Source organism: Choloepus didactylus, chromosome 1 (assembly GCF_015220235.1).
Source record: "Choloepus didactylus isolate mChoDid1 chromosome 1, mChoDid1.pri, whole genome shotgun sequence".
Taxonomy (NCBI): domain Eukaryota; kingdom Metazoa; phylum Chordata; class Mammalia; order Pilosa; family Megalonychidae; genus Choloepus; species Choloepus didactylus.
The window spans coordinates 90,932,582-90,947,159 of record NC_051307.1 but is presented as its reverse complement, the minus strand read 5'-3'; the positions used below and the strand labels follow the sequence as shown (position 1 = coordinate 90,947,159).

The following is a 14,578-nucleotide window of genomic DNA, read 5'->3' as shown; positions in this document are numbered from 1 at the left end:
TAGTCCCAAGGAAATTAAATAGGATCTGTCTTTAAGAGAGAGAGGTTAAGCAATTGCTTAAAGATTAGACTATAGAAGGAGAAGAAAAATGAGCTAGGTGAGTAATAAAAAATATTACAAAAGTGAAAGTCCCATTAGAAACTAACAAAATTAATAGCAAATGAACAAACCTGAGGTCGGGATATTTTATTCAAGTAGACTCCAAGCAATATGAAGCCTGAATTTTTGTCTCTTTTGTTCACCGGTATTTGTCCAGTGCTGATAATAGTGCCTAGCACTCACTCCAATAAATATTTGTTAAGTGATTGAATGTGTGGTGGATAAGCTTGAAGAAATGATACAAAATGAAATAGAAAAAGAGTGATCTAAGAATTATTGTAAAGAATATGACACATATGGAAGAGAAATCAAAGAGGTACATGAGACTCCTGGAACAGTGTAAAGAACAAATGGATCAGAGACAATATATACAAGAAAGGGAAATGTACTAATCTAAAGACTTATGTCTGCAGATCAGTAGGGAATGCAGGATCCCAGAAAACTATGTAAAACAAACAATACCAAGATATAGCCGGTAAAGATGGATACTGAAAAGAAAAAGCAAATCATATATGAAGAGAAAAATATGTTGGCCTCAACCTTTTCACAGCAGTATTCATTGCCAGAGAATCATCAAACAGCATTTACAGAGTTCTAAGTGTAAAGGCAACCGTCACATTTTCAAGTATTTAAGAACTTCGGAAATATAGCAACCTTGGACTCCTTTAAAAACAAACAAACAAAAACTTGAATGGCAAAGTCCAGCCAACTAAGAGATGAATTTAAATACAGTGGACTAGAGAGGAATGTGGAATCTGTTTTTACATAGATTAGGTTTAGACAACTATGGAAATGAGGGTTACAGAATAGAATGTGTTAGTAACCTTGACAGTATAAATTCCAAACTTTTAATGTTTTTCATGTCTTATTTCCTTAATTTTAGGTTATTTAGGAATTCATGTTTATTGAAGTAACTATTTGCCCGAAGTTCATCAGTTTGGGTTTCACTTTTCCTTCAATTAAAATCATGTAATCCTGAGGGAGGGGAAGATGGCGGCATAGGGAGGAGTGGAAGCTAGTTCGTCCCCTTAGAACAACTAATAAACAACCAGAAACAACTAGTAAATAATCTGGAATAACTGCTGGGGGACAAATGTGACTATCCACACATCATACACCTACCTAGATTGGGAGGAATGCCCGAGATCACAGCATAAAACCTGTAAATAAAAACTGCAGACCCGAGCTGAGAACCCCTCCCCCATGGCAGCCTGAACTTCAAAGTCTCGCTGTGCTAAAGAGCAGCAATCTCTGAACAAGTGACTATACCTAAGCCCAGCTCCAGCTGAGGTTTTAATTAACAAATGTTGACTGCTCAGTACAAGCTACAAACCCCCAACAAGGAGACAGAGGCTTTTGGTGACAACTGACCTTGGAAAGCAGGAAACTGAGGGTGGCCATGGACTGGCCCTGAAGGGGGGCTTTCGGTCCCTTTTTTGGTTCAGTGGAGAAAGTGTCAGCCATTTTCAGTTCCCAGCGCTCTGACCCAGACAAGAGTGGATAGCAGAGGCAGAGAGAGTATTCGAATGCAAATGGTATCTCCCCAGGGGGTGTATTTTCCCTAAGATAAAGAAGGTGGTGCCAAACTCAGCTACCCACCTTCCATTCAGTACCAGATCCCAGAGCCTGGGGGAAAACAGCCACCGGCCACACCTCCTTACACCAGTCTGGAGTGACAGGCTGACAGGCACCACCTGCTGGGCAGAAAACCGCAGTGGCTTGAGGCCTCACAGTGTATCAATCTTCTAAGACACGATACTGTTGCCTCCTTTTGAGACTTGATCCCATTCTCATCTGGGAAAACCCAATTGGGGTAACCAAGGAAACCAGATGCCTAGACAACAGAAAACTACAACCGACGCTAAGAAAAATGAAGTTATGGCCCAGTCAAAGGAACAAACTTAAACTTCAGCTGAGATACAGGAATTAAAACCACTAATGCTAAATCAATTTAAAAAGCTTAGGGAAGAGCAGGCGGGGCAAGATGGCGGCATAGAGAGGCATGGAAGCCAAGTAGTCCCCTTGGAACGACTACAAAAAAACAGAAACAACTAGTAAATAATCCAGAATAACTGCAGGGGGACAAACGAGACCATCCACTCATCATACACCAACCTGAATTGGGAGGAATGCCCGAGAACACAGCATAAAATCTGTAAGTAAAACCTGCAGATCCAAGTCGTGAGACCCCCTCCCCCATAGCCTGAGCTGCAAAGCCTCGTGGTGCCAGAGAGAAGCTCTCTCCCAGCAAGCGGATACAGCTCAGCTGAGCTCCAACTGGGGTTTTAAGTAGCGAGTGTGAACTGCTCACTACAGGTACGCATCCCCGAAAACAGACAGAGGCTTTGGGTGACGACTGACCTGGGAGAGCAGGAGGGTCGCCTTGGACTGGGTCTGAAGGGGACTATCTGTTTCTTTTTTGGCTCAGTGGAGAAAGCCCCAGTCATTTTCAGTTTCCAGGGCTGTGACTCGGGGAAGGGCGGAGACAGCACAAGCAGAGAGCGAGACCATTGAAATGCTAATGACCTCCACCTGGGGGGTCTGTCTTCTCTAGGAGGAAAGGGGTGGGGCCCTTTCCATTCAGAACCAGACCCCAGAGCCTGGGGGAACATGGCTATACCTCCTCACACCAGTCAAGAATTAGAGGCTAACAGGCATCACCTGCTGGGCAGAAAAGCACAGTGACCTGAGGCATCACAGGGTGGAGCAATTTTCTAAGACACACTCTCAGGGAAAGCAGATAACTGAATATTTCCTCCCTCTGGGACCTGAGCCTGTTCTGGTCTGGGAAAACCTGATTTGGATAACCAAGGAAACCATGCCTAGACAACAGAAAATTACAACCTACACTAAGAAAAACAAAGTTATGGCCCAGTCAAAGGAACAAACGTACACTTCAACTGAGATACAGGAATTTAAACAACTAATGCTAAATCAGTTCAAAAAGTTTAGAGAAGATATTGCAAAAGAGATAGAGGCTGTAAAGGAAGCACTGGACATGTATATGGCAGAAATCAAAAGTTCGAAAAAACTTCTAGTAGAATCTATGGAAATGAAAGGCACAACACAAGAGACGAAAGACACAATGGAAACATACAACAGCAGATCTCAAGAGGCAGAAGAAAACACTCAGGAACTGGAGAACAAAACACCTGAAAGCCTACACATAGAGGAGCAGATGGAGAAAAGAATGAAAAAATATGAGCAACGTCTCCGGGAACTCAAGGATGAAACAAAGTACAATAATGTACGTATCATTGGTGTCCCAGAAGGAGAAGAGAAGGGAAAGGGGGCAGAAGCAATAATAGAGGAAATAATTAATGAAAATTTCCCATCTCTTATGAAAGACATAAAATTACAGATCCAAGAAGCGCAGCGTACTCCAAACAGAAGAGATCTGAATAGGCCTACGCCAAGACACGTAATAATCAGATTATCAAATGGCAAAGACAAAGAGAGAATCCTGAAAGCAGCAAGAGAAAAGCAATCCATTACATACAAAGGAAGCTTAATAAGACTATGTGCGGATCTCTCAGCAGAAACCATGGAGGCAAGAAGGAAGTAGTGTGATATATTTAAGATACTGAAAGAGAAAAACCGCCAATCAAGAATCCTGTATCCAGCAAAGCTGTCCTTCAAATATGAGGAAGATCTCAAAATATTTTCTGACAAACAGACAATGAGAGACTTTGTGAACAAGACACCTGTCCTACAGGAAATACTAAAGGGAGCACTACAGGGTGGTAGAAGACAAGAGTGTGTGGTTTGGAACAGAATTTTGGGAGATGGTAGCACAACAATGTAAGTACACTGAACAAAGGTAACTATGAATACGGTTGAGAGAGGAAGGTGGGGAGCATGTGAGACACCACAAGAAAGGAGGAAAGATAAAGACTGAGACTGTGTAACTTGGTGAAATCTAGAGTATTCAACAATTGTGATAAAATGTACAAATATGTTCTTTTACGAGGGAGAACAAGCAAATGTCAACCTTGCAAGGTGTTAAAAATGGGGAGGCATTGGGGGAGGGATGCAATCAGCATACACTAGAGACTGTAACTAATAGAATCATTGTATTATGCTTCCTTGAATGAAAGGTGATATACCAAGGTAAATGCAGATAAGAGGGGGTGATAGGGGAGGCATGTTAGACACTTGACATTGGTGGTATTGTCTGATTCTTTATTCTACTTTGATTTAAGGTGATTTTTCCTTTTGCTGCTTCCTAGCTGTCATTTTTTTTTTCCTCTTTCTTTTGCCTCTCTACCTTCTTTGACTCTCCCTCCTGCCTTGTGGAAGAAATGTAGATGCCCTTATATAGATAGTGGTGAAGGTGGTGAATACATAAATGTATGACCATGCAGAGAACCATCAATTATTTACTTGGGATGGAATTTATGGTGAGTGAACAAAACTGTACTAAAAAAAAAAAATAGGTTGATGACAAAACCTTGAGGGCAATATCCTGAGTGAAATAAGCCAAACACATAAGGGCAATTATTGCAGGGTCTCACTGATAGGAATTAATTATAAAATGTAAACTCATAGACATGAAATATAAGGTACCAAGATATAGGATGAGGCTTAAGAATGGGGAATGGTTGCTTAGTATGAGCAGAATGTTCAATTAGGATGAACTTAAATGTTTGGAAATGAACAGGGGTGTTGGTAGCAAGAGGTGAGAATAACTAACAGTACCAAATGGTGTGTGAATGAGGTGGAAAGGGGAAGCTCAGAGTCATATATGTCACCAGAAGGAAAGTTGGAGGTCAGAAGATGGGAATGTATAAAACTGAATCCTATGGTGGGCAATGTCCATGATCAACTGTACAAATACTAGAAATCACTTCCATGAACCAGAACAAATGTATGACAATACAATTAGAAGTTAATAATAGAGGGGCATATAGGGAAGAACTATATACCTATTGCAAACTGGATACTACAGTTGGTAGTATTTCAACATTTTTTCATAAACAGTAACATGTACTATATCAATACTATGAGTCAACAATTGAGGGGGGTTGGTTAGGGATAGGGGAGGATTAGAGTTTCCTTTTCTTTTTTTCTTTTTTCATCTTTCACTTTATTTCTTGTCTGGAGTAATGAAAAGTTTCTAAAAATTGAACAAAAATTAAGTGTGATGGATGCACAGCTGTATGAGGGTACCCAGGGGCAAGTGATTGTACACTTTGGATCTTTGGATAATTGTATGGTATCTGAACAATCTCAATAAAAATGGAAAAAAAAAGCAAAGAAAAGAAAAAGCTTAGGGAAGATATGGCAAAAGAGATGAAGCATATGATGAAAACACTGCGTGCATAAGGTAGAAATCAAAAGTTTGAAAAAACAATTGGAAATGAAAGACGCAACACAAGAGATGAAAGACACAATGGAGGCATACAATAGCAGATTTCAAGAGGCAGAAGAAAACACTCAGGAACTGGAGCGCAAGACACCTGAAAACCTACACAAAAAAGAACAGAGAGAGGAAAGAATGGAAACTTATAAGCAACGTTTCCAGGAATTGAATGACAACAGAATATATGAGTCATGGGAGAAGAGAAGGGAAAAGGGACAGAAGCAATAATAGAGGAAATAATCAATGAAAATTTCCCATGTCTTATGAAAGATATAAAATTACAGATCCAAGAAGCGCAGTGTACCCCAAACAGAATAGATCTGAATAGACCTACACCAAGACACTTAATAAGCAGATTATGAAATGTCAGAGATAAAGAGAGGATCCTGAAAGCAGCAACAGAAAAGCAATTTATCACATACAGAGGAAACTTGATAAGACTATGTGCAGATTTCTCAATAGAAACCATGAAGGCAAGAAGGAAGTGGTGTGATATATTTAAGATACTGAAAGAAAAAAAGCACCAACCAAGATTCCTATATCCGGCAAAACTGTCCTTCATATATGAGGGAGAGCTTAAAATATTCTCTGACAAACAGACAATGAGAGACTTTGTGAGCAAGATACCTGCTCTACAGGAAACACTACAGGGAGCACTACAGACAGAAAGCAAAAGACAGGAGTGAGAGGTTTGGAACACAATTTTGGGAAATAGCACAGCAATGTAAGTACGCTGAACAAAGATGACTGTGAGTATGGTTGAAAGAGGAAGGTTAGAAGCATGTGGGACACCAGAAGGAAAGAGGGAAGATAAAGACTGGGGCTGTATAACTCAGTGAAACCTAGGGTGCTCAACGATTGTAATAAAAGGTACAAATATGTTTTTGCATGAGGGAGAACAAATGAGTGTCAACATTGCAAGGTGTTAAAAATAGGGTGGGATTGGGGGAAAATATAATCAATGCAAACTAGAGACTATAGTTGACAGAAACATTGTATTATCCTTCCTTTAATGTAACAAAGGCGATATACCAGAGCTAAATGCATGTGGGAGAGGGGACACTGGGGAGGGGTATGGGACTCCTGGCATTGGTGATGTCGTCTGACTCTTTATTCTACTTTGGTTTAATGCTGTCTTTCCTTGGATCGCTTCCTAGCTGTCATGTTTGTTTTTTGTTATCCCTCATTCTTTTTTTTTTTTTTTTTTTTTTCTTTTGTCTCTCTACCTTTGACTCTTCCTCCTTCCTTATGGAAGAAATGGAGATGTCCTTATATAGATAGTGGTGATGGTGGTGAATACATAAATACGTGACTATACAGGGAACCATCGATTGTTTACTTAGGATGGAATGTATGGTATGTGAACAAAATCATCTTAAAAAAAAATAGGTTGATGAAGAAACCATGAGGGCACTATATTGAGTGAAATAAGTCAGACACAAAAGGATAAATATTGTATGGTCTCACTGATATAAACTAATTATAATATGTAAACTCATAGATATGAAATATAAGTTACCAGGATATAGAACAAGGCTAAAAAGTGGGGAGTGGTTGCTTATTATGAGCAGAATGTTTAACTAGGTTGAACTTAAGTGTTTGGAAATGGACAGAGGTAATGGTAGCACATTATTTTGGAATAACTAACAGTGCTGAACGGTGTGTGAATGTGGTGGAAAGGGGAAGCTTAGAGTCATGTATGTCACCAGAAGGAAAGTTAGATGTTAAAATATGGGGATATATAAAACAGTGAAACTTGCGGTGGACAATGTCTGTGATTAACTGTACAAATATTAGAAATCTCTTTCATGAACTAGAACAAATGTATGATACTATAATTAGAAGTTAATAATAGAGGGGCATATAGGGAAAAATATACCTATTGCAAACTATATACTATAGTTAGTAGTATTTTAACATTGTTTCCTCAACAGTAACAAATATATTATACCAATACTATGAGTCAATAATGGAGGGGTTATAGGGAGGATTTAAGTTTTCTTTTTTTTCTTTTTTCTTTTCTGGAGTAATGAAAGTGTTCTAAAAATTGAAAAAAAAAATTGTGATGGATGCACAGCTGTGTGATGGTACCGTGGGCAATTGATTGTGCACTTTGGATTATTGTATGGTATGTGAACAAACTCAAGAAAATTGAATTACCAAAAAAAAAGTTTCCCTTTACACATGCAATCTCTGCTCCTCTTCCCAGAGGAGACTACTGTTAACACACTGGTGTATTTTCTTCCAGAAGCTTGTATTAATCTGTATTCACAGACACACATACACACACATACATGTATACAGCTATATAATCCTTTAAAAACCTTAAATGGGCTCATATTAGACAGACTGTTTTGTAGCTTGCTTTTTTCATTTCATAATGCATCCTGGAGATCTTCCCATTTCAGTACATATGGCTGTCTTATTCTTTTTATTGCCTGTGTATTAGTATTTTATAGTATGGATGTACCATAATCCATGTAGCATATTAAGTTTTTTCCAATTTTTATTATTAAATATTGTGAGCATCCTTGTATACAGTTACAAGTTTGTAGATATTTTTGCACATGTACATTTCTGAAGCTAGATAACATAGAAGTAGAATTATTTTGTCTAAGATTTTGAACATTTTATATTTTGATGCATACTGCCAAATTGCAATCCAAAATATTTTTCCCAGTAGACTTCCACCAACTGAGATAATTCATTTCCCTATATCCTCACCAACACAGTGTTATTTCCTTTTATTTTTGTCAATCCAGTGGCCCCCAAAATTTCATTGTTTTAAGTTTGCAGTTCATATTAGTGAGGCTGAGCATTTTTCGTGTATTGATAGCCCATTTCTATTTCTTTTGTGAATTGCCTGTTATCCTTTGTCATATTTTACTGGGTTGTCTTTCTTATTCATTTGTTAGGAGCTTTTTAAATGTTAAGGACCTTTGTCTGTATATATGGGGAAAGTATTTTCTTCTAGGCTGCTTGTTCTACAAGTTTCAAATTTTGATGTGTTTAAATTCTTCATTTTTTTTCTTGATGGTTGCTAGATTTTGAGTCTTGCCTAAAAATGCTTTCACCACAAGATTATTGAGATTTTCCCCCTTATACTTCCATAGTTTTGTGAGTTTGTCTTTTGTTGTATGTTTTTTGTTTAGCTCTTTAATCCATCTGGAATTAATACATGTGAATGGCATGAAGTAGAATACAGCAATTTAGATTCAGTAACAAAAGTAAATATTTTCATGCAAAATATTCTCAGGTAAGTAATTCTGGAAAGATACTAGAGGAATTTTTTTAAAGCATTGACTTAGAAGAAAACACTTACATATTCCTTTTGTATATTTGTGAAGCAGCTACATGTTGTGAAGTTCATTGTAGGGCAAAGTTGCTGCTTTTTGACATTCTCATTACTTAAATAAGGCCATTAACTTTTCCATCTAATTAGAAGCATAGATTTGTGTTTCCCAATTTTTTCAGTGTGTGACAAACATAAAGTAAATAGATGTCTTATAACAGTCCATCCCTGTAGGTATTCTGGTTCATAGTAATGTCAGGTCTTTTAAAAATAGATGATGAAATACAGTAATGAAGATATAAAGGAGACAGAAGAAAGAAAAATAGCAAGAGGATATAGGATTCAAAGAAATAGAAGAAAAGAGGAAATCATCAAAATAAGAAGGCAAAAAGGGAGAGAGGAAAAAAAGAGAAGTAACCTCTTTCTAATGAGGAGAGGTTTTTATGCTGTCCCAGGCCATCTCTTCTTGGGCTAATGTGGCCCTCCCTCTTTAATCTCAGCCTCAACTAATTCTGCTTCAGAGAATATCTGTGTACATACCTTTCTGAGACATATTTCTGCCATTTGAACTATTTTTTATAAATTATCCATAATAATAGCAGTAGTGTGGTTTTGTAGTTTTGTTTGGTTGGTTTTTTTTCTTTGGTTTGGGAGATGAGACAGGATCTCTGCTGTCCTCGTGGATACCACTATTCATTTTTGTCTTTTGATAGGCTGTCAGATGTAGACTGTTACATGGGTTTGGAATTCTTGCATTCATGTTTCTTCTTTATTTCCTTAAGGCAACTGAGAATTTTGAACCAGCAACTTAGAGAACGAGAAAAAACTCAAAAGACATCTGGTTCTCTGGAATGCAATCTTAAATGTAGGTAAATTCTTTGTGGCTCTGGAAAATGATGATAAAAGAATTTAGCTTTCTTATTTTGTGTAGATGTTTTGTTGTATTTTTTAATCAATTTTAAAAATAGGATTAATACTCCTTTTTAAAAATTTAAAACAGTGCAGAAACACAGAAAGAAAAGATCTGGGCTGTTATCCCCCAAAATCCACCCCTGTTTAAAAAAAAAAAGGCAACCTTTTTTCAGAGATGTTCTGTTCCTATATAATGCAATTAGTTCACAATTACTTCTTGAGTGCCTAATGTGTCCCTGGTAGTAGTAGAACTATATATGCACTTTTTCCTTTTTAAAACTGAAATCACACTGTATAGACCCTTGTGCAGCTTCCATTTATTCACTTAGCATGCAGTGAACATTTTTCAGTATCACAATATGTAAATATGCTTTTTTCTCTTTAAGAATTGGTTGAGTATTCTGCTTGTGTGGCCCTACCATGATTTATTTAAATTTCTCTGCTGATAGATATCTAGGTACTTTATTTTTTCCCCCCAGTAGAAACAATGTTGCAAGGAAAAGCTTTGTGCATATGTCTTTGCAAACTTATGTGAGCATTTCTGTAGGATAGATTTATAGCAGAATTGCTGAGTCAACGGGTATATGCAGTTGCAGTTTTGACAGATGTTGCCACATTGTCCTTATGGATCACAAAGTAAAAGAAAAAAACTGTAATAATATTAATAGAAAAGATGAGAACCTTTTTTCTTATATTCTTGGGAGATTTCCCTACACCTGACAAAAACTCACATGCTACAAAGGAAAAGATTGGTAAGATGTGCCCCCAGAAATTTTTTCAATTTCTGCACAGCAATATTATAAATACCTTCAGAGTGCATCAACAAAATGGGGGAAATTTTTGCAATATATGACAAAGGCTTAATTTTCTTAATATATAAAGGTCTCTTAGAAAGCATTAAGAAAAATATAAGAACTCAACAGAATGAGCCCTTCATAGAAGCATTCATCTTCAGTCTGTTAATTGAACCATTGATCTTCCCATTTCCTGTCTTGGCCCTTTCCTCCTTTCCCCACCCACCCTCACTTTTCCCCTCATTTACCACATTTTAGCTACAATGGTCCCCTTTCAATTAATACCTGAAGAAAACTAGTTCTTAGAAATCTTAAAGCTATACTCAAGGCTTTCTTCTGTTCTCTTTCTTATCCTCTCTTTACCTTATTTTTTCCTATAGAACATTTACTAGTATTTATAATTATTTGTTTGTTGTCAGCTCCATGAGAGCAGGGGCAGTGTCTATTTTGTTTACCAGTATATACTCAGATTCTAATACAGTGCTTCACACATAGTAAGCATTCAGTCAAGGCTGTACTTGTTAAATGAATGGGGGCCATATACTTTTATAACCATTAAAAAGAATGTGGTAGGTCTCTGTGCAGATAGAGAACAATCTTGGGGGAAAAAAGGGGAAGGTTAGAAATCATGGGTATGGTGTGATTCATTTATGTTTATATATTCATATATAATATGCAAAAGCATTGTCCAGAAAGATACCAAAATTAATATTGATTGCTGTTCGGGGAAGAGTGGAGATATGGTGGGAGGGAGACTCTTTACCGAGAATTATTTGGTATCATCAGTATTTGGTGGTGTTTGAAGTTTTTACTTTGTATGTGTATTATCTTTCATTTTAAAAAAGCCAAAAAAAATTTAATTGGAGAAAAAAGCATGATTTGTGCCAATTAATTTTTTAAAATATGATTAGTATTTATATAGAACTGCTCAAGCATATAATTGTTAAGTTAAATCAGTAAATTCCAGATCTTTTCTAGAAGATCTTAAATTGGGGAAATGATTACTTGGTTTGTTTTGTCTTAACAGTGTGTTCTCTTCAGTCATTGAATACATCATTGCAAAATCAGTTGCATGAGTCACTAAAGAGCCAGGAATTACTACAGAGTAAAAATGAAGAGCTCTTAAAAGTGATTGAAAACCAGAAAGATGAGAACAAAAAATTTGCTAGTATATTTAAGGAGAAAGATGAAACCATACTTGAAAATAAACAGCAATTTGACATTGAGACAACAAGGATGAAAATTGGTATGTATTTGACTGTAGGGTGGTCATATCTTAAAAAGAAATAAGAAAACTGAAATTTTTTTGATGTTTAGAATTGGAGGAAGCCTTAGTCAATGTGAAAAGTTCCCAGTTTAAGTTAGAAGCTGCTGAAAAGGAAAATCAGATATTGGGAATAACATTACGTCAGCGTGATGCTGAGGTGACTCGACTGAGAGAATTAACCAGGTAATATTGACTTTATTTGACTAACGCACACCTTTTGTCGGATGTATTTAAAAACTTCAAATGAATTTCAGATCTGCTCTCTTTCTCCTATCTTTTTCTCTTATTTCATCTTTGTTTTTGTTAATCTCTAATGATGTTTTTTCCTGTTTCAATTAAGTTAGTTTAGAAATTCTAAATTGGGCTAAATGCTTTTTAAAACCATGTGAATCTAGACAGAGGGCTCTTATGAAGAGCTGAAGACTTGTATAGCAAACTGGTTAAGAGCTTTCTGGCTCTGAAGCAAGAAAGACTGAGATGGAATCCCAGCACTGCCACTTATTAGCTATATGACTTTGAGCAATTTATTTAACCTCTGTAAACATCAGCTGTGAAGTGGGGGCATGAATAGGGTTGTTGGGAGGGCTAAGAAATAATTCATGAGAAGTATTTAGCATAGTAAGCCCCATGCCATGTGATTTAGGTAAGTCATTTAGCTTCTTTGAACCTCATTTTCTTCATTTCATCTGTAAAATGAGAAAGTTGGCAGCCATCCCTTTGTTCCATGACAGTAAAGATTCTAAATTTAGGTCTTTTCTCAAATAAATAAAATTACTTAATTTTTATATGATATGCTCTTGCAAAGTTCAGGTTTTCTTAAGCCATTTATGAAGAATTGGGTTTTCAACTGCTTTTTAAAGTCCTAGGGAAGAAGTCAGCTGTTATAGACCTGAAGACATCAGATCTGTCTTTGAATGATCCTGGGAGCCTCTTGCGGTTTGCTAATGCTGCCATTATGCAAAACACCAGAAATGGATGGGCATTTATAAAGGAGGTTTATTTGGTTACAAATTTACAATCTGAAGGCCATGAAAATGTCCAAATTAAGGCATCAACACAAGTATACCTTCACTGAAGGAAGGCCTGTGGCGTCCCAAAAACCTCTGTTAGCTGGAGAGGCACGTGGCTGGCTGGATCTGCTGATCTTGGGTTGTGTTCCAGCTCCTCTCAGCTCCTGTGCTTTCTTTAAAATGTTGCTCTTGGGGCATTTTGTCCTCTAGCATCCCCAAAGTGTCAGCAAAAGTCTGCCTTCAGCAGCCATCTCCAAATTGTCTCTCTGAGCTGCTCTAAGAGCTCCTTCTGTCTGAGCTCTTATATAGAACTCCAGTGATTAAATCAAGATTCACACTGAATGGGCAGGGCCAACACCTCCGTGGAAATAATCTAATCAAAGATACCCACAGTTGGGTGGGTCATATCTCCATGGAAACAACCTGAGCCAAAGATTCCAACCTAATCAACACTAATATGTCTGCCCCCACAAGATTGCATTAAAGGAAATGGCGTTTGGGGGAACATAATACATCCAAACCAGCACAGAGCCCATAATTCCAACATAAGACATATTGAATATAAAACAATCTCGTGTTTTCAATAAGAAATTCTATTCTGTATTGTAAACTTTTTTCCCTGTTTTGAATTATAAGCCTTTAGGGGAATAGATGAAATAGTAATGTATTTCTAATATCTAATTTATTAATTTAGTTTTAAGTTACTTTATATAAGCTATGTTAATATAGAAATATTGCTTTGTTTTCCACATTCATATTTCATAGAATAATTTCATTCAAGCTTTTATTGAACAATGGGAAAAGCAATAGACACTCCTTATATCCATGTAGTGTTGAACTGATTAGGCTCTAGTCAGCATTTCTAAAATGTTGGCTTACACCACTCTTGTTTAAAATAATTGAAAGAATGTCCTTTCATATGAAAGCTTTTGTAAGGTCTCAAAAGGAAAGTGACTCCTCTTTTCTGAATAGTAATTTTGGGTAAAAACTGTTATTATAAAGTATATATGATAAAGAAGCCAGTCACAAAAAGCCACATACTATATGATTCCATTAATAAGAAATGTCCAGAATAGGAAAATCCATTGTTTTAGTTTCCTTAGCTGCTCAAGCAAATAATACAGACTGGGTTGACTTAAAAACAGGAATTTGTTAGCTCACAGTTTTGAGGCTAACGTGTAAGTCCAAATCAAGGCACCATCAAAGTGATGCTTTCTTCCCGAAAGCTGTGGCGTTCTGGGGCTGGCTGGTGGTAATCCTTGGTTGTAAGCTCCTCCATCACATGGCAAGGCACATGGCGGCCTCTCTGTTCTTTTCTGGTTCTACTGAATTTCAGCCTTTTGCTTCTCATGGCTTTCAGTCTCTGAATTTCATTCTGCTTATAAAGGACTCGAGTATTTGAACTAAGACCTATTCTGCTTTGGTTGGGCTACACCTTAACTGAAGTGACCTCATCAAAAGGTCCTACTTACAATGGGTACACACCCACAGGAATGGATTAAGTTTAAGAACATGTTTTTCTGGGTTGCATCCATCTCCAAACCTCTACATCCATACAAACAAAGTAGGTTACTGGTTGCCAGGGGTTGTGGGAAGAGGAGGGAATGGAGAAACGGGGATTGAGAGCTAATGAGAATGTGTTTTTTTTGTTGTTTGTTTTTTTCCTGTTTGTTGTGTGTGTTTGTTTGTTTTTGTTTTTGTTTTTGTTTGCAAAGGTGAGAATGGTAGTGATGAAAGTGTTCCAAAATTAGATTGTGGTAATGGTTGCAGAACTCTGAGAATATCTTAAACAACTACTGAATTGTATACTTTCACAGGGTTTTTTTTATTGTATGTGAATTC

General features: G+C 37.1%; 1 protein-coding gene across 2 annotated transcripts in view; it reads left to right on the top strand.

Moving 5' to 3' along the window:
- The window catches only part of CCDC14 (coiled-coil domain containing 14), a 71,167-nt gene that overhangs the window by 45,220 nt on the left and 11,369 nt on the right, over nucleotides 1–14,578 (top strand). For both annotated transcript variants that reach the window (XM_037837109.1, XM_037837115.1), the window contains 3 exons: nucleotides 9,536–9,618; nucleotides 11,487–11,705; nucleotides 11,777–11,909. In XM_037837109.1, coding sequence (XP_037693037.1) covers nucleotides 9,536–9,618; nucleotides 11,487–11,705; nucleotides 11,777–11,909 — 435 coding nt within the window. The remainder of the gene's footprint in view (nucleotides 1–9,535; nucleotides 9,619–11,486; nucleotides 11,706–11,776; nucleotides 11,910–14,578) is intronic.